This window comes from Epinephelus moara, chromosome 10 (genome assembly GCF_006386435.1).
Source record: "Epinephelus moara isolate mb chromosome 10, YSFRI_EMoa_1.0, whole genome shotgun sequence".
NCBI lineage: Eukaryota > Metazoa > Chordata > Actinopteri > Perciformes > Serranidae > Epinephelus > Epinephelus moara.
The window spans coordinates 39425454-39451002 of NC_065515.1; the positions used below are offsets into that span (position 1 = coordinate 39425454).

Here is a 25549-nt window from a genome sequence, read left to right on the forward strand (position 1 = left end):
CCTCAAGTAAGTGTCTATTTTAGCAGAATGAAAATTGCTAGACACACACACACACACACAAAACGGAAGAGATGAACCCACACGACACATGAAGTTGTTTGCTTTTTTCTTTATTTTTTTGTAGCTTTTTTTTTTTATGTTTAAGATTTTTTCCCTTTTTTCTTGCTATCCCTGCTTTTGGCACTACTTACTTAGGGTGACATGTTAGATTGTTTTTAAAACAAACGCCTATTCAAAGCCTTCATCTTGTGGCAAGCAAAGTATGAATACAGCTAATAAAAATAAAGGTTTATATTTTTCCTCCTTACTTTACACATAAAATAAAAACACTTTTTTGGACCCCCTCAAAAATGGGGGTATTAAAATATTTGACATTTGTATCACAAATCAATGTAATGAGACAGAAAATAAAACATAAAAACTGTACAAAAATGAGAAAAAATTCTTTTTAAAAATTCTCGTGATCAAATGATGCAAAGAGTACATAAATTTGCTTTGTTATGTTACTGACCATAAATCTAATTAAAAGGAGATGCAAGTTCACTTCTTCTGTTGGATGAAATTCAGGTTGACTTGATGTCGGACATGAGGGACCAGTGGGAAGTTCGGATTTGGATGCACCACAGACCCTGATGAAAGAAGAGAGAATTTAAAAGAAATAGAAATAAAGTCAGTACAAATGGAGATGTTGTGATCATATATTTTTATCAGAAGCATATAAGAAATGTTTATAATGTCTGACCTTGGGCCACGAAGGGTTTGCCAGGCTGGTAGCCTCCGTTGCCCTGCTGGATGAAGTTCTGGGGCATCCGGTAGGGCCAGGATGGAGACAGTGTGTACTGCGGAGTTTTATTGTGCTCCCATAACCGAGAGCCTTGGCTCGCGTTTACAAACTGGGCTGGGTGGCCTGACTCTGTAGAGACAAGATCAGAACACACATCAAAAAAATCTAATAATAAAAGGTCAGTAATATCCCAGTCTGTCTACACCCAACAGTGACACTTCACCAGTGATGTAATCAACCATTATCCACATCCTAACCAACTACATTTAACACCATTTAACCCTTTACTGTGCAAAATGATCGAGAAAATGAGCAACTTGACACCTGTTTTAGCTCGATAATGCACCTTTCACATATTCCAAATACGCATCAGAGCTGTCACTTTTTATGAGACAGTCAAACTACTGTTTGAATGTGTACTATGTAAAAGTGAAACGACTGGGGGCCTAGAGCTTCGGCACTGTATTTTCATTAAATGACTTAAAGTGCAAGTGTGCCTTGTAACGTTTAAGTCACTGCAAATGAACTGAGTCCAAAATCTTATCCAACATTGTTAGCTAAAACTGAGTCACAAAAAGCAAGTCAAGACAAAAGAGCTGAACAAGCTGAAAAAACACGCCTTAAAGAAATGAATAGGGATTTTTAGAATAAGAGAAAACCCAACTCAGCATTCAAGCCTGAGACGCAAGCCCCTTCCCAGCTCTATATTCGTTACCCCACAACCTCTGACAATCCTGAACCACCTTACAGCTCTGACAGAGTGCTGCTCTGTTATCTGTTATCCCTCTCTGTTAGCCCAACTTGAGATTGAGCGTAGATTCATCTTGAAAGCAGCAGCTGCCAAATACAATTCTATAACTTCTGGATGACTGCAGGAGATGTATGTAATACTTTATATGTTAAGAAAAAAGAACCCTAACTCTCTCTCTCTCTCTCTGAACCGCTGAAATGTAATTTCTGTGTGTCTTGATAGGGGGCGTAGCCCTGACCAGAGGAAAGGTGGTGTTACCTTGTGTTTCAGGGGACCTTGTAGAGTTTGAGGCAACTTCACAGACATACTTTCTGAATTGTTACTGTTTTTTTTTCTCTTAAGAAAATGGCAAATAAGTACTGTTACAACTAATACCATACACTGGGACCAAAATCATTCGACAGTTAAGTAAAAGAGACTGTACATGTAACTTATAGGGATGCATCCGTTTATCTGCTGAACATCGGAATCAGCCAATATTGGCCTTATAGACTGCTCTCGGCCTGTCAGCAAAAAAATAAATAAAATGACATTCACTGACGGCAGTGGTCGATGTTTTTCTGTTGTGTTGTATCAATTCGGCACAGGCTAAAAAAAAAGGGCTTGAGACTAACAGCGACCCGTTGCCCCTGGACAAAACATGTTTGGGATAGACAGAGATCTTCCCTGGGATTCCTTCCAGACGAAGGGAGGAAGTAAAACTCACAATCAACACATCAGGGGACGCATCCTATCATTTCTCTGATAATGTTGTAAACAAGAAGTCTTTGTTGAAATCTGCTGGAGAGCTAGTTGACGTTAGCGGTTAACAGCTGGTAGCTGTTGCAGTGAGTTACATTATGATGCATTCAAACTCTTCAGTTAATTCAGTTAAAGAGTACTGGGCAAATTAAAATGTTATCGTGGTGTGTTCAAATGTAATCTTGTAAAATGTAATTTTTGACAAGAAACTTTAATAAATGCAGTTGTCTGAAGTCTGTCTTTTTTTTTAACAGCATTATAAGATATATATTAGTGAGGGAATTGTGATATTTTTTGTACAGTTAAAAGGCTTTTTAAAAAACAAACATGTTTTGCAAGTGAAAGATGCAAATATAAAAGGTCGTTTCATAAATTTCTATGACTGAATATGTATCCATTCGGAGATGTGTGTAGGGACTGAATAGTTTAGGTGTTTTTTAATGATGAGGATTTCTTTGTTTCTCTAACACAAAAGAGAGAATAAATACAACAATAACAAAAAAAAGAAATTTAAAAATGACAACATTGGCATTAACTATCGGCCAAATTGTTATTTCAAACATCAGTTTTGTACTTGCCTTAAATTTCACAATCACTGCGTCACTAATAATTTACTAAATTTGTAGTCAAAGATACAGGAGGAGGAAGACACAAAGACAGAATCACACACAGACAGTGCCACCAAAGTTCACCCAGTGAATACCTGACTTGACCACAGTGCCATTTCCCATGAGTGACCCAGGTTGTGCCAAGTGGTTGTGCCAGTGTCCTTCCCGTCCTGGCCCGCCCATGCCCAGTTGTCTCCCCGCCGGCTGGGCGAAGATGATGCTGGGGTCGTTCAGGTTCATGGGGTTGGGGTTGCCCCCTGACCCTGTGGGACTCCCGTTCCCTGACGCTGAACGCAGGGCAAATTTCAGGCCGGGCGGGGAGGGGGCACTGGGGGAGGACGTAGTCAGGACTGGTCCGTGTATGGGCCAGGAGGTGGAAGGGATGTGGACTGGGTGATGAGGCTGCCCCTGGGACTGGTGTGACTGGTGCTGGTGAGAAGGAAGAAGCCCCAATGCGGTGAGCGCCCCTGGGTGGTACTGGCCTGGATGGGAGGTAGGGAAGCTGAAGAGAGACAAGGGGACCTGGGGGTGAACAGGCTGCTTCTGGGGACCAGTAGAACTGGTCTTAATATGGGAGGGCTGAGGGGAACTGGAGGACTGGGAGGAACTCTGAGGGACAGCTGTAGGCTGCGGGGAGTAGGGCGGAGTCTGCCGACTATCTGACTGTTGAGAAGAGGAAAGAAACAACGTATTAGATATCAGATAAAAGTCACACTTTTATCTACATAATCACAAATGTATTCTTTCAGCTGGGAATTATGAGCACTTTCGCAGCATAAAAAGAGATTTAAAGGTCGAGTTCACCTCAATTAGCTTTGATTTAAATAGCCCAAAGTTCAAGACTACTAAGGGACTATTAATTATGAAAACTTAAGGTAAGTAAAATTTAAAAAAAGGAAGAAAATAAAAAAACTCAGTGCCAAGCACTTGTACTTACAATATCAGTAACAAATAATTGTCTGTGGACTGAAAGATAATAAATGAGGTGAGTAGAAGTGAATGACAGACTCTTCATAGACACTATGAAAAAATTAGGGCTGCATAATATGCAAAAAAATTTTTTTAAAAAATCACATTGCGATAATTTTGAAAGATATTGCAATCGCAAATTATGGTTAAACAAGTGTGTTCCCGTACATCTGTATATGATCTGAAGGCTGTGGCATTTCTGTAGCACCACAATGCTTCATTTCTAACAGCCTGTTGTGGCATATTTTACCTTCATCAAAACACTGCCACTCCTGCAATTTGGATATTGCACTTGGCCATATTGCGATTTCAATAATAATTTGATTAAGTGTGCAGCCCTAAAAAAAAAAAAAAACTTCGAGTAACTCTCTTACTTTTTTAATGTTTTTTTCTATTTTAATGGGCCTAACAAATTAAATGCCATTTACTTCCTTTGTATTTGGGCGGAGGCAGAAATTTCACAGGTGAAAAAATCTTTTCATTCATTTTTTGTAATGTGGGTGAACTGACCTCAGAGTCTTCACTGTTGTACTTACACATTCAGAGGCCTGTCTGGTCCTTCCTGGACCGTCTGCAGCTGTCTGAGGAATGGGGATGGACTGGGAGCTCACTACAGTTCGTACCATGTGAGCAGCTGTGGAAGAATAAGATGCCATATAAGCAGCTGTATTTTTATCCCCTACTGGTTTGATTATTAGCTGTGTCATACTTTATCTGACAGTTAACCTTAGTTTACAAGCCCCTCTAAAACAGGGCCCTTTCAGATCTACCTCGTTTCGTCCCGACTTTTAGACTTTTCAGTTTGATCTGAACCAAAATTACAGGTGTGAAATCTTCCCTGGACAATGGTCCTGACCAAACAGCCAAACCTTGGTCTCCATCCGGATCCAACTGAACCATGCTTCAGTTAGTTTCTGGTGTGAAAACACTTTTTGGACGGTTCTGACTTTCAGACCAATTACAGGAAGTTCTGGCTGGCCATCATTGAGTTATAAAAGCAATGCAGCGCCTCAGTGTGTAGTTTGTGTGTGTGGTTTAGCGACAAGAGAGTGACGGTGGCTGTGCTCAGAGCAGACAAGTGTTAGCGATCGTGCAGAGGAGACATTAGCAGTTAAGTTGTCAGGTGGTAGCAAATGTACAGTGTATGTTTCAGTTTGTCCGTGAACAACGCAGCATAACAAAATGAACACTGGTAGCAAATGGGGAGAGGAGATGACTTTATAAAGAGACTGTTGGTAAAACTCACAAATGCTGCAACACTTTTAATTATTTTCTGAGAGGATGAGAGAGGAAATGAGAGGACGGGAGAGCTTGTCTGCAAACCAATTAATGTAAAGTACAGGGAGACAGCTTATGTAGGTGATTAGGTATGTCATGTATAGTTCTTTAGTGCGCTCGCATAATTACAATATGAATATCGTAAAGAAATATATTTTGTGTGGTTGTTGTCACTCTTGAGGTTAAGACTTTGTGGATACCTGGTGCACCGGTGGTCCTCTGTTTGAGGTGGCGGTATTCAGGACAGTCTCTCCGTACGTGACCCATGTCTCCGCACTGGAAACAACGTCTGTCCTTGGGCTCTCGCTCCTCCTCTTTTATGTCCTCGTCTTTGTCGTTTTCCTTCTTCTTCATCCTGGCAGAGAAAGAAGTTCACACACAAGACGGGGTGAATAAATCTCACACATTCATTACAAACACACATACATGTGCAGACATACACACAAACAAAATACAATTGTACAGCCTCTCCTAAAAACCAGTTAGACTTCCAATTCTACAATAATTACAAAATTCTTCCAACAAAAAAGATAATATGATTTTAACTAAAATGGAAATGGTTCCAACAAAATGTTTATACAACCAAGGATTTTCTTTAAGCACCCAACAGTTATATATTCACGGTCTTGGCAAACCTTGGGCTAGACTCAGTTAGTATTATCCTCTCCAGAAAGTTTAAAACAACACTTGAAGAAGAAAGTCTACTTTAACAAACACCACCTACTAAACAGCTTCACCTTACTGTATTAGCCTAACTTAACCTACCACTGTGTCACTCAGCTGGAGCGTCTGGAAAAAGTCATTCCCTTGCTGTTGCTGCTCTGAAGTCTTTTCTCCTCCATTGCTCCTTTGTCTCTCCGATTAACTCTCCGCTGCCACCTGCTCTTCATTCTCACTGATTGCTATGAGATTATTTAAGTATACATATTGCTTTTTCCATATCTCATGTATCTTTCTCAAGGTGTTGCTGATACTGAACAGCCTCTTTTATGCGAATCTCTATTTTTGGGTTGTTGTGTGGGTGTCTATCAGTAAGTAATAATGTTGACAGATTAAAATAAAAATCACCTGCTGATGTTCGAGGATGCTACTCTGGAAGATTGTATGCGCTTATTCAAAATAACACATTCTCTATTATGCCTAAGAGTGAAAGCCTAATTATGATTTTAAGGAAGAAGGGGAAATTAACTAAAGAGTAGTTTTCACCATCACTAACTGTGTTTCACTTCACAGCTACTGCATGATGGATATCAAAACACTTCATTGTCTCTTAGACCTGAAAAAATGACTGGAAATCTACCATGGTGCAGTATACTTTAAATAGAGATTATTAAATGGAAACTGTCTATTTCTTAAGTACCACATTGGTGATTGGTGATGACACTTAATCTCCTCTTCACTCATAAAGCATCTATCTTAACATGACTTTTATTTCTAGACATCAAAATGTCACTGTTGCCATAGCAGCCACACTTTTACCCTCTCATTTCTATGGCAAGATCGAAACTCTATTGCTGTGTATATGTTTGATGAATAAAACAGCAGTACTTTGGAAAGTGATACTTAAAACATGTTTCATTTTAACTATACTTTTTTTTTAAATTGTGAGAAAACATGAACTAGAAGTTAAATGACTTCATAACATGTTTATTACTTCTTGTAGTTTCTTTTAGTTTATCTTGGAACTACACTGAGAGGGAAACACTGCCATGAACAATGGCAGGGGGACAACCTGCGTCTCTTTGGACAGTCCTTCATGTAATGTCCGATCTTCCCGCAGATCCTGCAGCACCTGTCATTAGGCGCCAACTCGCCGTCTGTCAGGACCTTTGAGTCAAAGAAGTAATCCTGCAGCAGAACACAATGGTAACGACAGATATTTTAGACAGATTCCTTAGGTTCACAGCAGACAGCACTCAAATTCTTATTTCCAATTTAGCAGTCATGAGTGACGTACCACTTCAGAGCCAGGGACGGGGTAGAATGGAGTCCCGAACAACTTTCTCCCGTTTATGAAGGCCTTCATGATGAAGTTTGTCACTAGAGGAAGCAAGTTTCAAACAGTCATGAACTGGCAGAAAGGCTGAACTGACAGAGATCTGATGTCCATGACAAGAGAACATATCAACAGTCCTAAACCTTTTTATGTTCTTTTGCAAAACATAACAAATTCGAATTTAATACCAGAAATATCTGAATCATCACTTACTTTTGCGAGAAACTCCAGCACCAAGATTATGATTCAAATCAAAGGGATCTGAGGAGAAGAATAGTAGAGTGAGTAGAAAAGAAGATCCTGGCTGTGATGTTAAGAAGAAGGTGAATACAGAGGGATATGCAGATCTGTGTGAGCACCTTCAATAGCAATGCATTTACTGGTCCACTGTTTTTCAAAGGTGGTGAGGCGTTTCCTTTGACGGATGCTGATGACGTGCTCTTTGAAGTCAAATTCTTCAGTGTAGAAGCGCAGGAGTCCCAACCACAGCTCTCCCACTGACTCTGTGTTCGGCTGCAGCTCGGACAGAAGCCGACGCTGTGCAGAAAGAAGAAACACATGAGATGAGATATGTGACAGGAGCAAAAGCAGATTTGGACTACATTTAGATAATGTCAAATAATGAAATACCATCCCAAGTTTAAGAAGTTGAACTCACCAGATCCTCAAGGTCATCACAAAAGAAAGCATTCCAGCCATCTACCATCCGCTGGGGAACAGTCTTCCCATCAAAGATCTAAAAAGACATCAAAGAGATATTTATCTTTTATTCAAAGCTAAGCCCTTTATGTTTTAGGTATAGCTCATTTCTTCTGAGCTTTCAGAGTATGGTCATTAATTAGTGTCTAGTACCTCCTGCAGGACGGGAATGACTGGCGGCTGCCTTTGCTGCAGGAAGTAAAGCACCATCAAGATGTAAGCATAAGATGAGAGGCTTCCTCTGGACGCATCCCCAATGTCGCAGCGCTGTGAAAAAAAAAAGGGACGTTAGTTACACAGCAAGAGCTGACATAGTAACACTTTAAGTGCTCCTCAGAAATATCCTTTCTGGCGGTTAGTAAATGAGATATCTGCACATCATCAATTTTTATTAGAAAAAAGACTGCTGTTTGCATAAGTTGTTCTGAAAGGGAAAATGCAGATTTTCAACCAGCTCCGTGTCACTGCAGTGTGGGCGGTGTTTGGCTCCCCCCCTGTGCTGTGAGCGCCTGGAACTGCCAGCAGACTTTGATGATGCATTTTGTGTCAACCAGTGGACTTTTGTCGGCAGAGAAATAGGGAGCCTGGGGCACACGTCACAGGAGAAATCCAAACACTGTTCATGTGCACACATTGCCCCGACTGCAATGACACAAAGCTGGTTGGAAATCTGCAAGTTTCCCTTTAAAGAGCAACTCAACACTTTGTTGCACCTGTTACCAAACCCAACAGTGATGTGATGGTGTTCTGGAGTATGCCTGTACATCACTGCAGCAAGGTGATAAGTTAAACCACTGGGGGTCATCAAAGACCAGATTTTGGGGGTATTAAGTTACTCTTCAAAGTTCAAACTCAGTCAAATTAGTGTTGATACCAGTCAGTGTTTGCAAACTGAAGATAAAACATTACATCAAAATGCTTTATACCACACAAATACCTTCCTACATATCAAACATTATGTGCTACTAGACAACTATTCATATACTATTCACCATAAATATTCATGAAGGAGACAGATAGTGCAAACTGAACTGTCTAAAAGCAATCAGTTCACAGCTACTGTATCAGTTTAACTTTGACATACCTTTGCAAAAACCTTCATTGTGTATCCCAGGTATTGGACACGTGGATCCAGGGCTGCATACGTCGCTAGCATCCTAGTGTTGTGTTGAGCCTACAGGGATGACCCGTCCAAATTGATTCATACAGCACTTTCAATACATAAAGCCATGAATAAGCAGTTTATATACCAGTGAAAGATAGTTCTGGTTCACTCACCAGGGTGTTATAAAGGCTAATATCTCCCTCCAAACCACTCTGTCTGTGTTCGAACTTCACAATAGGCACTTTAGCTGTTGTGATAGGCAAAATGTTCCTCAAACCTGTGATGTCAGAAAAATGAGTAAGATTCAGTGCTTGACAAATACAAATATCACAGACTTATAAAGAGATAATTAGGAAAATTCACCTGTATGCTTCTTTAGCACCTTCGCAAGGCCTTCAATGATCTCCTTGCAATTCAGCCTCTGTTGAGACAGATCAGAATTCAAATGTAACAGTGAGAGAATATAAGGGTCACGACTGTAATCCCACTGAGGAAGCGTGAGCTGCATTAAATGGCTGTTTGTGTGTGTGTGTGTGTGTGTGTGTGTCCGCCTACCTCTGCAGTCTCATGGCCCTCCAGAGTCATGCAGATGTCAAGGTCACTGTCGCGAAAGCCAAAGCCGTTCTTAGAGGAGCCGAACAAGCAGAGCTGAGCTTTATCTGTGGATTCACACACAGGAAGAGATGCTAGTTTCTATCCAAATGTAAAAGACACACTATGTATCATTATCAGAAATTCTCACATAAAAACAGGTTTCTCAAATAATAGCCAACTTCTAATTAAAATCTCTTTTCACAGATATACGATTCTCACCATCTGATGTATTAATTCAGATTGATTCTATTCTATTGATTTACTAAACTCTTACAGTGTTAAGCTGTTGTTACTGAACCTCTCACCTAATTTACATTTTTTCCAATTTCCTACCTCAAGACCTAGTAACACTTAAGGGAAAATGCCTGAATGGCTGTGTTGTGACTGACAGCAGTACAAGAACACCAGCACAGGACAAAAATCAGCTCCTTGCTGCCATGTTACCGAAAGTATTAGAGGACATCTTCCCCCACATACAGGTACACCCAACTATGCCCCATCTTCTCCCTCTGTTGAGTTTTATGGCTGTTGGCATCCATAAGTGTTGCGTTACCGCCATCTGCTGGACTGTGCCTTGCCCCATCTATTCTGACATTGCCATGGCATGTGTGAAAAGGTGCAAGATGGAAATGTTCCTCAATTTTGTGCATGTGTGAGTAGTGAAAATCACTAGGCGTGCCTAAAAGTTATCTCAGTAATTTAACAGGAACCATGAGTGAAAGAGGCTTTAGTCTCATCAACAGCTGAAAGGCCTTTTAACTTGCAATGTACAGAGGAAGCATCAAGTTTGCAGTTACAAGCAACAAAAGCAAACTAAAATGGCAAGAAGAGAGGAAACAGTAAAGCTTACCAATAAAATATGTAAAAAACAAACAAACAAACAAACAAAAAACAAATACATAAACTGTGGACATTAGAGAAAAGGCCTGCTGTTCTCTTCACTGGAAAAATATACATAAAGACTCTGGTCAATACTTGAGAATTTGTTACTTGTGGTGGTTTATACTCACCATTGTACTCCTTTCTTATAAACCTCTCCAAGCTGCCGAGGATTTGCTCCCTCTTCTGCTGTTCAGCATGTGTGGGTGAAAGTTCATCTACAAAGCAGCAGAAATTTAATCACACCAAGCTGCAACAACAAATTGAAATAGTTGCTCAGAATATCATTGTTTAAAACATTTTTCAAGCAAAAATGCCAAAAATGGTTCCAGGTTCAGAAATGTTTGAGTTTGCTGCTTTTGTTGGTCTTTCCTCTTCTCAACTATAGCAAATTGAATATTCAGGGGTTTTGGAAAGTTGGTCACACAAAAACATTTTTAATGTCAGTAAGAAAAACAATAACTAGTAAGCCATACACTCATATAATAGTGATTATGCAATACTGATCCACTGATGTAGAACAGGTTTACTAGTGGTGGGTAAGATTACACCTATTAAATCCTATTTCCCATCATATTATGGTTGGGGGTAAATGTAATGGAGTTTCTTTCTTTAAAGGGTTCAACTCTTCACTATCTGTGATACCTTCATGTAACTACCCTAAACAAAAGACTTAAGTGAAAGAAAAGTTGGCAGTACACCATTGCCTACATACAGTAGCACAATTTGCAGAGCCCATCGAGGATATCTCTGAAGCGGTCGTTCATGGGAGGCAGAGGCTTCAGCTCAATCTTCTTAAAGTCTTCAGGACACTCGTCCTTCAGGTGACCATCTCGCTTGCAGATGCTGCACACAACTGTTGGAGGCTGGAACAAAAAAAGTTTAAAGACCATAAATGAAATGGCTTGTTACACATGATGGCCTTTACCGACACAAAGGGAATGCAAGATAATGGCATGAATTCCAAAATGTGTAACCATCCTGCACTTGTTACATATAATCATTGTAACTGTGAGGGGCGATGTCCCATGTTGCAGAGCTTGAAATTAAAATGTCTTAAGCGTTGCATAATGCTCTAAAACAACCTCTGGAACTAGTGTATGGACTGTGTCACACATACAATCAGTATTTATGGGAACGCCAAAAAAAACACATAAAATCCTTTCATGCCAAGACGGAACAAAGCATTCACGACCATGCTGAAGAGTTGCTGTGTTGCTTTCTGCACTTCAAATAAACTTAAGAGTTAAAGGGTATTTTTCAACCTGGACCCTATTTTCCTTTTTTCAAGGCCAAGTGTCCAAGTGAGTAATGAAGACAACACTTTCTGAAAGTGGTCCAGTATTGATCGAGAGCAGCAGCCAGGCTGCAATATAAACACACTCAGGGCATGTTCACACTGTCAATTTAAGTCCACATGTTTGTGTTTGCCACTGACAGGATCAGCTTGTTATTATGTGTCGGACAAAATTATTAAAAAGGATCCCAACAGAGATAGACCGTTTTGTTAAAGAGTAAGATCCCATTTGTTTAACCAGAAACAGCCCCAAAATCGCTATCGTCAAACCCACAAGACTCAATTGAATTGAACAGTAATTTTGTCACTGTCAAACCCACTTCATTCAAAGTCGACAAACAAAGTAAAATGCACAGAAAACATCTTGGTTTGTCTTTCCACTGTTTTAACAATCTCTAACTCTGGTCTGATTGAAATAAATCCTTAATTTACCCAGTTAGATGTGAAAATATGGCGGCCTTATTCACGCTAAAATGAAGTCTAGTGGGTTGGTGATGGTGATTACAGGGCTGTTTCTAGCTGAACGCTTTATCCTAAAAGTGTTTGAAAGTGATTGTTTGGCCACTGGAAGAAAGTTGTGAGCCTCCAAGGACCTGAGGTTCTTGAGGCTGCTAATCCCTGCGTGATAACGTTAAAGCACATCATCAAAACGAAAGCTAATGGTGTCTCTTTTTTCAAATTAGCTCTATCACAAAGAGTTCAGGAGCAATACAGAATAGGATTACATGTAGTATTTAGTGTTTTGTCAGTACAAAGTTAAGATATTTTACCATTGTAAAAGTAAAAATACAATATATATCCATATATATCTCATTCACATTGACTCTTGATTGTATGCTATGAGCTTTATAAGAAAATGTGTACAAAGAGTGAGTGGTGTTCATCATAAATACCTTCCCACCAGTGAAAATCATCTTATCAAACACATAGTGAAGATCCTCTGGTGAAACAGGTCCATCCTTATCTGAAGCACTGCTTTCTTCCTCCTCCTCCTCCTCCTCCTCCTCCTCCTCCTCCTCCCCCTCCTTGTCACTGTCCAGCAGGCCGTTAGGGGAGAAGGGGGTTTTGTTCCCCTCATTAAGAACCATGTCCATGAGGCTGGCATCTATAGTCTTCTCATCTTTATTTTGGGACGGATCTGATCCATCTTCATCATCGCTGTCAGGCTCTTCGTCGTCCTTAAACCCCTGGTGCCCCCTCTGAGCACTCAGACTTTTTTCGCCTTTCCCGTCGTCTTCTTCCTTCTTCTCAACCTTCTCACCTTGCTTGCCTGCCTTCTTGCTCCTCTGGCGCCCCCCTGTGCCCCTTCTCTGAGGGCAAGCAAAGTATTTGTACGCCGTACGGAAGCGCTCCTGGATGTACTCAAACACCATTTGACTGTTCAAGCTTCGTGCAACATTCCTCTTCAAGGCAAAAGGATCTATAAAATAAAAAGAATAAAAAAACACACAGTGAACTTCTGTTGTTTCTCCAGACCTGTAAGATGAGTTTTTCAACAGAGTGGTCTCTCACCTTCAATAGCAAGCCTGCGTCGAGGCCAGTTCTTTACTTCCCTGGAGAGGAGCTCCTTTAGGCGAATGCTTATGATGTACTCTTCAAGAGCAAACTCCAGTGTGTAGAAACGTAAGAGCTCCAACCACAACTGGCCCAGCGACACGCTTTTACCCTGGTCCAAGGTTAGGCGGACCTTTAAGGGACAATAGAGGGATGAGCAGGGTGACAAAGCAACAACATCAACAGTGCCCTTCATAAAAGCACGGTTTGAAGTCTGAATCAAATTCAGTCTCTCTTATAATATGAATGTGTGCTGTAGTGAGACTCACTATGCCTTCTGAGTAATGAGCATCATCAGGTTTTTTCTGCTCTGGTTTGGGTCTGCTTTCTCCTCTGGTGTCGTTTCGGTTATCCGTGGAGCTCGGAGGTCTGCGCTCCCACCGGACAAACATGTCCAACGTGATTCCAGTTAGATGATACTCGTCCACACGTTTCACATCAAAGCCTTCAATCTGAAAGAGGACAATAAGGTCAAACAGAAGAAAACTAGCATTAAGAAAAAATGTGACTTTTTAAAAAGCTCCTCTGTGGCAGAGAAGTTTTTATGCTGTATCATCATTTTATTGGTGATGACTTGGAGGACGTGCGACACCACCCTCCTTGTAGTCATCTCACAGCATGTATCAGCATTTTACTTGATAAGTAAATGATTTCATAGCCAATTTTATTACAGTTAGTTCCAGGTACATTGAACAAAAATATGAACGTTGTGAAGTAAGATTAAACTTTGAGATAAATCACTTATAACGCCCTTACATGAAGAATATTTGCCTCAGTATATACTTAAACTACTTCTGATAGTGTATAACGGCTGCAGAAAATGAAGCCATCAATGTGAAAAAAATCTGAATTCCACATGAATTTCCAAACTTATTACATTTACAAATGTGCAGTCCAAGGACAACATCAATCACAGCAGAATCTAGACTACAAATTCCCGTGTTTGTTCTCATCTTAACACAGTGGTGGACAGTAATGAAGTACATTTACTTAAGTACTGTACTTATGTACAGTTTTTGAGTATCTGTACTTTACTTGAGTATTATTATCGTAAGTGTTATTATAGTTCTCAGTTGGTTCAACTTGCGAACCAGCTGAGAACCTATTTGCTTTTCCGCGGCTCGAGGTGGTTAGGGTGTCACGTCATTGCGTCACTGTATACGTCAGTTACGTTGTTGCTTTCCCACTGGCGCCAAGCTCGAAGGAACAACAACAACAACGATGGTGGACCACATATTTGTGCAGTTGACGCATGCCGACGACCATAAGGCAACGAGACAGCTTGTTTCCTCAATGGATCACTGTTGCTTCGATGTGTCCATGGCTTCACTCTTCGCTGCTTTTTTAAATATGGCGTTTCGCGCGGTCTCATTTATTGTTGTTGGTCTCAATAACCCCACCCCCTTCCCCGTGACGTATGTGGTTCGTTCTTCTAGTCCAGCAAAGAACTGGTGCCACTCTGGAACTGTTTTTTCTGGCCCAGAGCCAGTTCTTTTGTCTGTCGAAAGAGGAAAACCGGTTCCAAATTAAGCACTGGCCCCAAACCAGCACTGGAACTGCTTTGGTGGAAAAGGGGTAAAAGTGGTGTTCCTGTACCTCTACCTCGCACATTTTGGTTGGTTGTATTTGGTTATGCGGTATTACTATGGCTACTGAAACTTTGAAGTTTAAGAGATGAAGAATGAATGTATCAGTTCAAACGTTTACTTTGTTAACTGCGCACAAACGTCATCACGGCCTACAAGAATTCAGAAAGCATGTCGAGGTATCTTAACATTTGTTTAAAATATTCATCTGGAATTAATAATTAATTAATTGTCTTTGCTGTAGTAGTTGCAGTTGTTGTGCAGTGTTTGGTGAACTGACTATTTATGGATTTGCTGGCGAAGTTGTTGTACACTGAAATATTTTCACTCAGTGCTTTCACTTTAGCCGTGGATTAACAAAGGACCCAGTGTTGTGTGTGTGTGTTTGCATTGAGATTAAAAAAAGCACCAGTACTTTAACTCAAGTAATTTGGGAAAGCAGTCAGGTCTGTGCCTTTAGCTGTGACTTCTGGGGCCCTGGTTTATACTTTGTCAATTTTTTTTAAAGCTTATGATTCAAACTAACTATCACAGTATAGGTGTGGGAATTTTTTTTTTTATCTGAACCTGTGGATGTCACAGTTGGGTGTGGTTACAGGTGCAAGAGCAAATACCACACCCAGGGTGTGGAATGTACTGAATGAAGGCTTGAAACTTTCAAATAGGTGGAGCAGCAAAACACCTTTTTCAGCCTGGTGTTAAAGTTACTCTTAAAGTTGCAGCTTCAGAAAACCTTTGTTAATTCTAATGACATTTTTAAGCATCCCACAATCATGATCATCTCTCTGTGAGCACGTCATGGCACAAATAGATTGATGATCTGCAGACAAAGCATGCTCACCCCAAGGACAACTAAAAGAAGAAAAGGTTTCCACCTACACTTATTTTAATATTACAGAGGAGTTCTTCCTGGAGATAAATGGTGAAAATAAAACTTGTACTTCATCTGACAACAACAGAGATGCAAGAAATGATAAATGCAACCATAGTTCAATGGGTCGTTTTATATTTTTAACATAATTACGAATAATAATTTTACATGTTGAAGAAATTAATGATTTTTAGCAGCATCAAATTGGTTTTCCTCAATTTTATGCAAATGTGCGCAGCATAGTGGGAGGATGATTTTTCAGCCATGTATTTCTCATGGGGTAAATCTGCCAGCTCAAAATAACACAGACACATTTTTATTACATCAACATCTAGTGTTCAACCTGTGTTTCCAAACACAGAGACAGTAAATGTATACAAGAACTGGATCCAATACTGCTCAGCCTTGCTTACAATTTGTGACATCATCACAAAGTAAAGTCCATGAGCTGAGCAGGACCTCTCACGCGAGGCCAGCAGGAGAAAAACTACTACTGCATATATTCAGCAGGCTGCATACCCCATGAAAGTAAACCCGGAAGCCAGATACTTTTTTGGCATATGTGCCAGGCGAGCACTTCTCATTGGACTAAAGAGCCGCCATCTTGGGGTCCGGTGTCCAGATCTAATAATACATCCATGCCTGAGTCGTTCCACAAAACATGACACAAGACGCAGACGAAGAATGTGGGTCATCCTGTGCAGACTCTGTCTACGTTACACCAGGCTGTGACACCTACACTATTAATTGTGCTCTCTGAGACATGTTTAAGCAATATCACACGAGAGGGAGTGATGTTATACTCGTATATCGTCACGGTTGTGATTCGGTCATAGGCACGAGGCCGCAGGCTGAGTGCCGAAGACAATCACNATTCAAAACTTATTTTAGGAAATAAATCCGTATTTTTGGCTGTTTGACAGTGGATGAATTAATTAGCCTACAACGCAACTGCTGACCTAACTGACACTAACCGTCAGTTTTGATTTGATTGTTGATTGCCATCAGCTGTGAGGCAGAGTGATACATACACAGTGAAATAACCGTGATGTTGTACTCCAATATCGTCACGGTTTTACTGTCTCTCGACCAATCAGGTTGCAGGGCCGGAACTAACTGTTGTATAATCTAAATTAAATAATAATGGGGAGTAGGATGGCACTGACTGACTGAATTTTTTCTGCATTTTATCAACAGAATAATTTCTCATTCAAAAGGAAAATGTTATTTGTGCAAAAACATGTAAGTATACTACAAAAACCAAGATATAATAAATAAGCAAGTCTTTAGTTATAAAAGACGTGAGCAGTTTGTATGCTAGGGTTCAGGTGTGTTTGTCTGAAGGCAACTGGATCCTGACAAAGGTTCAAGTGTACAGACTACATGTGTAGCCATTTCAATTATAACAGCTGTCTTCAATCAAAGAATACGTTTAAAACAGATCTCGGTTGTTTGTGTATTTAGAAAAGCACTGACAAGGAGGCACTCTTGGTGGTGTTGGGGTTAAGACCCCTTAAATTGATTTGCATCCAGCGGGGACCTTTGCTACATGTTATTCCCCATCTCTCTCTGTCTCCCCTCATTTCCTGCAACATCTCTACTGTCAGCTACCCAACAAAAGGCACAGAATGCCCCCAAAAATAATTTTAAAAAAAAGGAATAAAAAACAATTTTGTTCAAGGGAGAGCGGACATTGAGCAACACTTTTCCAGTGACAGTGGAAACACTTCACCTACCCAGCGGCCCAGGTAGACGGGAAGGATGGGCTCTTTCCTCTGCTGCAGGAAGAAGATGACCATGAGGGCGAAGGAGTACGAGGGGATGCCACCTTCAGCCTGGCAGTCAATGTGACACAGCTGCCGAGATAAACACACAGGGAAAGGATTGCTTTCAGTTAGTCTGCAGACAAAAAAAAATATCAGTATGTGAAGGAACATGCATGGAAATAAAAACAACTTAACACACTGAAACTCAGTAGAGGCTATGTATCCTTTCTTCTTTGAGCTGAGGAGTCAGTGTCATTTGCAGCCTTACCCTTGCCCAGTAGCGGAAGGCCAGCACCAGGGGAATCAATCTGGGTTCCAGTTTAGACAGAGCTGCCAGGTGATTGGTGGTGAGACAAGCAACGTCATTCCCTGCACTCACTTTACACATCAGGCCGCTGCAAAGGAACAGAAGTGAGGGAAGACAACAATAATCAAGTTCTTGAATCGACTCAATCAGTCTTAGTCTAACTGTTGTGTTGCTGCAATGAAGGATACCATGTTAAATATGTTGTTGAAAAACAGAACTATGAAACTCTGAAGGCTTTACGTGTGATGTACTGCACTTTCTTTTTAGAAGAGATTTTTTTGGAGGCACCAAAGTTGGTGCCAGACTGTAAATTAGTGTTGGAACTGCGGACCTCAAAGGTCAAGCAAGTGGGAGTTGATATCTACTGTAACAATGTGCAGTTACATAAGTACACTGAAATTAGACCATCGAACACAGTAGGCTGCAGTCACATAAAGATTTCCTTCTTCTAGTCATCAATATAACATCCTGTAAACTATTACTAAAGTCACCTTAAACTCCCTTTCTAGACATGTATGACAAATAACTTAAACATCAATAGGAGTTAACTGACATAAATACACACACAAAGATATTACAAAAGGCCAAAAAACCTGTCATCAACCGGTTAAAGCAACACTCACCTGCTAACATCCCGACAAAACACGGCAGGAACTTTGGCATGAAAATCTGACTCAACCTCAGAAAATTCAGCTACAGAAGAGAGACAGAGAAAAAAAACATTGAAAGATCTTGTAGAGATTTGCACAATTACAAATTCACTGCAGGACTTTTACATAAAAGCGGGACTACACAAAGTAGCATTAACCATCCAAACCACTTGGACGAGGTCCTTAGGAAGGAACATTTCATCCAAATTCAAGAGCAAAGCAGATAAGAACTTTCCAAACAATGTACTCCTTGATAATGTTCTGCTAAGTCTAATTTGCAAAAGCTATGAGACATACGAGCCAACAAGACAAAGCAAATAATTTCAGAAAACCAGAACAGTAGGTTAATGCAGTTTAGTAACAATCCATTAAGCATGTACTGAGCTAAACTTACAGCTGTTCTTAAGGATTTCCAGCACTTGAATCAAGACCTCAGGTTGTGTCATCTGAACAGACAAAAGCAAAGAGAGAAAGTGAGACCATCAACTATGACACCACATGTCACTGCTGATCTATAATGTCCTCTTTTTGTTATTACAGAAAATGCGTCACTATTTTGGGAGACAGCAGAAACACACTTACTGAGGAGGGATGGGTGACATCAATGTTGATATCACTCGTCTTAAAGGCAAATCGGGTAAGACATGAACCATAGAGACGGAGAGCACAAGCTGGAAAACCAAAGAAAGGAAATTGGAAAATATACACGGTGTAATAAACACAGGACAAAAGTACACAGTGAGGACCAGCAAGGTTGAATTTCACTAAGACCTGAAATCTAAATGTTTCTCAAAGCATTTCCTCCTTTTACACAACTTGCTGCAGGAAATACAGAGCATTGCAAAGTGACATCCCAGCATACAACCTGTGAGGTGCTTCTTTATGATCTCTTCCATCCTGATGACCACTGCCTTCCGAACCTCAAAGTCCTCTTCTGAGATCCCATGCCGCCTGGCTGTTTCTTGGACCGCTGCATCCACAGCCCTCAGCTGGGCAGCGGTGGCTGGTGGCAGGGCACGCAGCTCATTCTCCTCCTGTTTTTCCTGATACACCAGAACCAGAGCATGTAAAACAAAACCTTTATTCTAATCCCGTACATTATACCCATTCAGATGAGCGCTAATAAAGTCCTGGGATGAGTGACAATACAAACTTGAGTTTCCATACCATTATGTTCTTCTTGTGTCTCTTTTCCTTGATGTGTTTGTGTGCTCCTTGAATGTTCTCGATGTGCACAGAACAGAGCTTGCATAAGTATTGATAGTTTGGGTACTCAGGGGACTGCTGTGAAAACAAACAGAGGCAAAGGCAATCACTTTATCCATGGTCTCTCACTGTTTTTCAGTTAGAAACTTGGGGATTTGTCACTTTGTCATAATCATAATCATTAATTCCATCTGCTCATGCTAGGTGGAGATAAAAACAAACCCCTAGTACAGGAAAAAAATACAGTTCGGTCATGACTCTATAAGACAAAGCGAAAGAGAAAGAATGGACAGACTGGTTTCCACTAGTATACTTTCTTATCAAACAGGCTTTTCGCACACACACACACACACACACACATGGTTAACCCCGGGTTAACCTTGGCTCAGGGCTTTAGAATTTACACTGCATTTCTATTAGCCCTGGGTTTAACGTCAGTTGAAACATTATGTTAACATTCTAAAATTCTATTGTTTACTTATCCCCGTTTCTCAATGGCAACTTTTGGCACTGGTTTCAGCCCATTTTCAGGGGCTAACCTGGCAAACTTGGGGCTAACATTGCTCTGAGGCAGGGATAGCATGCCCTAGGCTAAAGTCGGAGGTAGCTCACTTAGAATGTGTCAGGATTGTGCTAGTGTGAACACTTTCTTAGCCCCAGGCTAACAGCTCCCATAGGCCCTGATCACACAGAAAGCGTTTCAGCTGCTGGAGGGGGCTTTTTGTATTGTTTTTACTGAGAATGAAGCCTTTGCTCTGTGTTTTTGCATTGCTACACGTCACGCGTTTCTGCCCTTTAGGTTACAGAGTGTTTTAGCTGGAACACTCTGAAATCCTCGAGTTCGAAAAACTTCAACTTAAGAGTGGAATAGTCGTGTATGTTTTTTTTTCCATTGTCCAATTGGATGATTTGAGAGGCGGGACTTCTGTGGTGGTCACAACAACAAGTTTAGAGTTGGTAAACAATGAAGGAGAAATTGGTGGTGCACAGTCGCTCAGCAGGACCACTGGACTCCCTGTAGTTAGTATTCATTTTTGTTATGCTAGGCCCAACGACATTCATTATATGCTTATAATGTCTATAATGCCTACAATGGCCATCTTGGAGGCAAAGCTCCTGGACCAACTGGTGGTACTCCCTGTGATCTTCCCTCTTTTTTAGAGCCTCATGCACCAACACAGATCTCCGATTCCCTGTGCCCAACACAGTATTTGCTGACAGCCTCTCACCCTAAACCAGAGCTACAGCAGGCACCCTCCTCCTGAACATTTTAGTAACCTGCTACTGATTATTGTGAAATAAATAAAACAAAATAAAAAACAAGTAAACAATAGATTGATTACACAGGAAGGTTAAGGTAAGGAGGCAACCTGCAAAATGCTGGAGCACTATGCAGTGTGAAAGCCATAAATAAGCTAAACTTTTCCAATGCATAAGCCTTTTATTTTGTCATACCATAAACCATTTCTGCTCTTCATTCAGCACCCAGTCCTACATAGTGGACTGCTGTCAGTATTTTAAACGTAATTTGTTAGTCTCAACTAAATACCAAAAACATAAGTAGCTGTTAGCTATTGTGTGCAGCAATTTTTTCCCTTAATCATGTTAGAGCTCAGGTCTGGGCTAAGCTTTTTAGCAAATTCCATTTTTCCCACTGGAAAACAAGAATGTATTGTTAATCAGTAACTGATATAATTAACTCTATGAAAGTTTAAAGATGCCCTCCAGACATGTTTTTAGGCCATATAAAAATAGTCCGCTGGAAATAACAATTCATGTCTGATGTGGTTTTTTCCACAAGTTCAATCATCTCTTAAAATATTCTGAAAATTACATGTACTCCTTCTCCCTCATAAAAAAACCCCAGAACATGTCTATGATCAAGAAAACTGATGATGTTTGATCAGAGAGTTTGAAATTTTCATTTAATTCCATCAATCTATTTATCAATCTGTCAAAAATATCGAGCTATTGTACATGTACACTGGCTGGACCCAAAATGTATTATCTGAAAAGAGCTGAGTGATACATTCACTGTATATCAGGCCTGACTTGATTGTTTCCTTACTTTCAACAGTCGGTGGATGTAGTCTCTATAGAGGCGCTCCTCTGCCTGTCGGAGGCCCAGCTGTTGCTCTGTCAGGGGCCCTTCCTCCACAGTGGGCCTCACCTCTTCAATAGACTGATGCATCAATGCAGCAGTTTTCACCCCTGCAAACAACAAAGACAAAACAGTTTACCAGAGATACATTTGGTGAAGGAGACATAATCATCTCAGGAAAAACACTGTGCAAACCCACCATGGGACTTCTCCTTTGCTGGAGCTACAGTGGAGCTCTTGGCCTGCACTTTGAGGCCTTTCTCAGGTGTACCAGGCACTACAGGAGAGCTGGTCTCTCTGTTTGCTGACGGGCTGCTGTCTGCAGAAATAGACACCCTAGAGTCAGGAGCCTGTGCCACCAGCTGCTGTTGTGAGCCTGCCACTTTTCCTTTCCCCCTCTCCCCAGAACTCGTTCTTCCAGTCAGTCTAGTCAGCCTGGGGGTCCTTCCTCTTCTCTTGTCCTGGGGTATGTCTGTGAAAGTCTTGCCTGGCCCGCGGCTTCCCTGACCGCCTATATTATGTTCATCCTTAGCAGCAGTGAGGTGTTCTTTGCTGCGGGTTGCAGACTTGGTACCCTCTTTCAGCACAGGAGCCTCTTTATTTGACTTCTCACTGGACAAAGCTTTGGGTCCTCTGGGTTGAGACTGTTTGACTGGTTTTACTGGACTTATGGACTCATCCATCCCTCCTGCCCTGCTGCTCTTGTCCCTGGTGGAGTCAACACCACGCTGAGGATGACCAGGGGGGCAGGCCACCTAAACTCTAGGGGGAAAAAAGAGAAGAAATCACAGCTTTAAGTATAACTAGCAAAACTACACCACATTGTGATGGCCTGTTGAGTCTTGTTTTACCAATTCAGATGAAGCAAACAGACCTTATACATGTGTAAACTTACTTTGCATGTGACTTAATGGGGCTTATATACATTTATTTACCACAGAATTGTGCAGAAATTAATCTACAAAGAGGTCACTCGAAGAAAATTGAGACATGGGCCTCACAATGCAAATACTATGGTCAACTGACATGTCATCAGTTCTGATTGCCACTGTACTACCCATTTTACAAAGGTTACAGTATTGCTGCAACTTCTAAATTATTATTCAAATGAGGAAAATAGCTTGGAATTCAGCTATTTTGCATTGAGAACATCATCATGTCAAATAAACACAAGAATTACAGGTAACTTTTTTTTTAATCACACGGTGCACTAAAAAATAAAATAAAACACAGCAGAGATGACAAGAGGTGTTGGTGTTGTCTTTAACTATGAAGCCACTGTAGTAAAGGCTTTAACTTTTGTTTTATAACAAAGCCATTTGCCTTGATTTTTAGAGAATTTTCTTGTTGACAAAACACAAAAGAATTTCACCTCCACAATATCACCAAGTGTATCTGCCAAAAAAGTTAATCGCTCAAAAGTATCTTGCTGTGGACACACTGAAAGAAGCGAGGATGGTTTCCTTGATCATTCCTAAAAAAAGGTAAAATCACAAATGTAATCTTTATCTATTTAAAATCTTTTAAGTGCACCTCTCACAGAATAAATTCTATGTAGTATGAGGCTGGGAATAGGGATTCATTTCATTCAATTTGGTTATTTTCTCCATTATAACTCAATAGAATTTAACAGTGCCTATCACAAATTTCACAGAGCTTAAATGCCACTGAATGTCATTGAAAAGAGGGTCTTTTATCGGACCCTCCCTAAACACAAACACATCTTTCATGCAGTGGTGGAATGTAACCAAGTACATTTACTCAAGTACTGCACATAAGTGAGAGTTTCCATTTTATGTTACTTTCTACTTTGTGGCAAATATTGTACTTTTTACTCCAATACATTTATTTGATAATCACACTTGCTCATTATTTTGCAGAACAAGATTATTAGTGCAAAATACAAATCAACTGATACATGGTGCTGTAATATTATAGATGACGCCACCCAGCAGTTTACAGAGTAGTGAAACTATGCTGCAAATTTACTGGCTGCAACGTTTAAGTATTGTACACAATAATGAGTATTTTAATATTGCTAATACTTTTGTACTTTTTGGACTTTTACTTGTAACAGAGTATTTTTACACTGTGGTATTGCTACTTTTAAAACAAGTAAAAGATGTGAGTGCCTCTTCCACCACTGCTCATATGAAGAGAGCCAGAGCAGACCGAGCAGTGATGCGGCCGATGTTGTGTCAAAGTCTGTTTCCCTTTCTGTATATTCCGTACCGCCACTTCACATAGTCAGTGTTAACAATTAATTTGTGGTGATGCTGGGTTATGGTTAGGCACCGCAGACATTACTGTTTAGAATGTGGGCTGACGTTTGTTTCAGGTAGGAGAGAAACGAAACTGATGGGTTAACAGACTTCCACACAACACTGGGACTTAACGTTAGCTCAACTTCCACAACAGAAACGAAAGAAAGAGGTCATCACACACGCAGATATTACCGACTGAACGAAATGCTCACCATTAAAACCAAAATGTGTTTCCTGTGCTGTAGGAACGATTCACGTTGTCTTCCTCAGGACTCTTTGCTCAGCCGACTCCTAGCTGTCTTCGTAAGCTAACCAACGTTAGCTGCTGTGCCCCCGGTCGTCCGGCTGAGCTAGCTAACGGGAAATAAATAATACTGGCACCCAGTTGCCACACAGCAGCAAGTCATTAAAAACAGCTAAACAGGACCTCGACCTGGACAACACAGAAGAGCGCGTAATAACTTACTTTTGAGCTCTAAAGTTGATTTCGGATTATTGTTTAGCTGTCTCCATGGTTGTGTTCTACATAATGTTTTTCAAATCCCACGGCCCTGGTCAAAACAGCAGCCATTGACGCCATGTTAATACATTAGCTACCCCGCTGCATTGTGGGAGTGCCAGTGATGATGAAGAGGGGCGTGAAATGCGTTGCGTTCAAAGGCCGCTCGGAAACTATTTATGGTAACTACAGTTTTTTCTTTTCTTTTCTTTTCTTTTCTTTTTCTTTTCTTTGAAAAACAAAAATTACAACAGAAATTAACACAAAACACAGACTAGAACAGAACAGAATTCAAACCCTTTCTTGTCATTGTACAACGAAATTAGGAGTGCTACTCACAATAAACTGCACCATGGACATTTTAGGGACACTATGGACACTTTATAAACACCACTATAAGCATTGCTATCCCCCTTGATGTTGTTTATTTGCGCTTACAATATTCTCTTTTCACTAAATATGCTCACTTTAATCCACTGCTCATTATTATTATTATTATTAGTAGTAGTAGTAGTAGACTATTTATTGCTGTTTCTTGTATTTTTTGTACTTTTTGCATGCCTAGTTTTTTTTTTAAGTTTTTAAATATTGAAATCTTTAATCTAGAGCGGCATGGTGGTGTGGTGGTTAGCACCGTCGCCTCACAGCAAGAGGAGTGAGGGAGCCCTTCTGTGCGGAGTTTGCATGTTCTCCCCGTGTCAGCGTGAGTTCTCTCCGGGCATTCTGGCTTCCTCCCACAGTCCAAAGACATGCAGATTGGGGACTAGGTTAATTGATAACTCTAAATTGTCCGTAGGTGTGAATGTGAGCGTGAATGGTTGTCTGTCTCTATGTGTCAGCCCTGCGATAGTCTGGCGACCTGTCCAGGGTGTACCCTGCCTCTCGCACAATGTCAGCTGGGATAGGCTCCAGCCCCCCCGCGACCCTCAAGAGGATGAAGCGGTTAGAAGATGGATGGATGGAAATCTGTAATCTGACTCTTTCCCCTTGACTGCTGTAACACTGGAATTTCTCAATTGTGGGTTCAATAAAGGTCAATAAAGG

General features: G+C 40.7%; 1 protein-coding gene across 3 annotated transcripts; it reads right to left on the reverse strand.

The window, feature by feature from the left end:
* Positions 1-86: 86 nt before the first annotated feature.
* tut4 (terminal uridylyl transferase 4) lies at positions 87-24606 on the reverse strand. Of its 3 annotated transcripts, XM_050054369.1 has the most exons (31): positions 24473-24606; positions 24219-24380; positions 21942-22504; positions 21710-21852; positions 19603-19719; positions 19301-19478; positions 19018-19106; positions 18830-18881; positions 18409-18478; positions 17747-17873; positions 17449-17568; positions 13525-13707; positions 13214-13388; positions 12595-13121; positions 11120-11270; positions 10536-10622; positions 9487-9590; positions 9295-9352; positions 9105-9208; positions 8911-9000; positions 7980-8093; positions 7786-7863; positions 7487-7664; positions 7341-7388; positions 7089-7171; positions 6864-6979; positions 5332-5486; positions 4390-4487; positions 2980-3547; positions 743-913; positions 87-629 (listed from the first exon to the last, which is right to left on the reverse strand). In XM_050054369.1, the coding sequence occupies exons 3-31, from the start codon at positions 22423-22425 to the stop codon at positions 541-543; spliced, it is 4557 nt and encodes a 1518-aa protein (XP_049910326.1). In that variant the 5' UTR covers positions 22426-22504; positions 24219-24380; positions 24473-24606; the 3' UTR covers positions 87-540. The 3 variants fall into 3 exon arrangements, with proteins under 3 accessions (XP_049910326.1, XP_049910325.1, XP_049910324.1); XM_050054368.1 differs by lacking the exon at positions 24219-24380 and having other exon boundaries at positions 24473-24600; XM_050054367.1 differs by having other exon boundaries at positions 24219-24600.
* Positions 24607-25549: the final 943 nt, after the last annotated feature.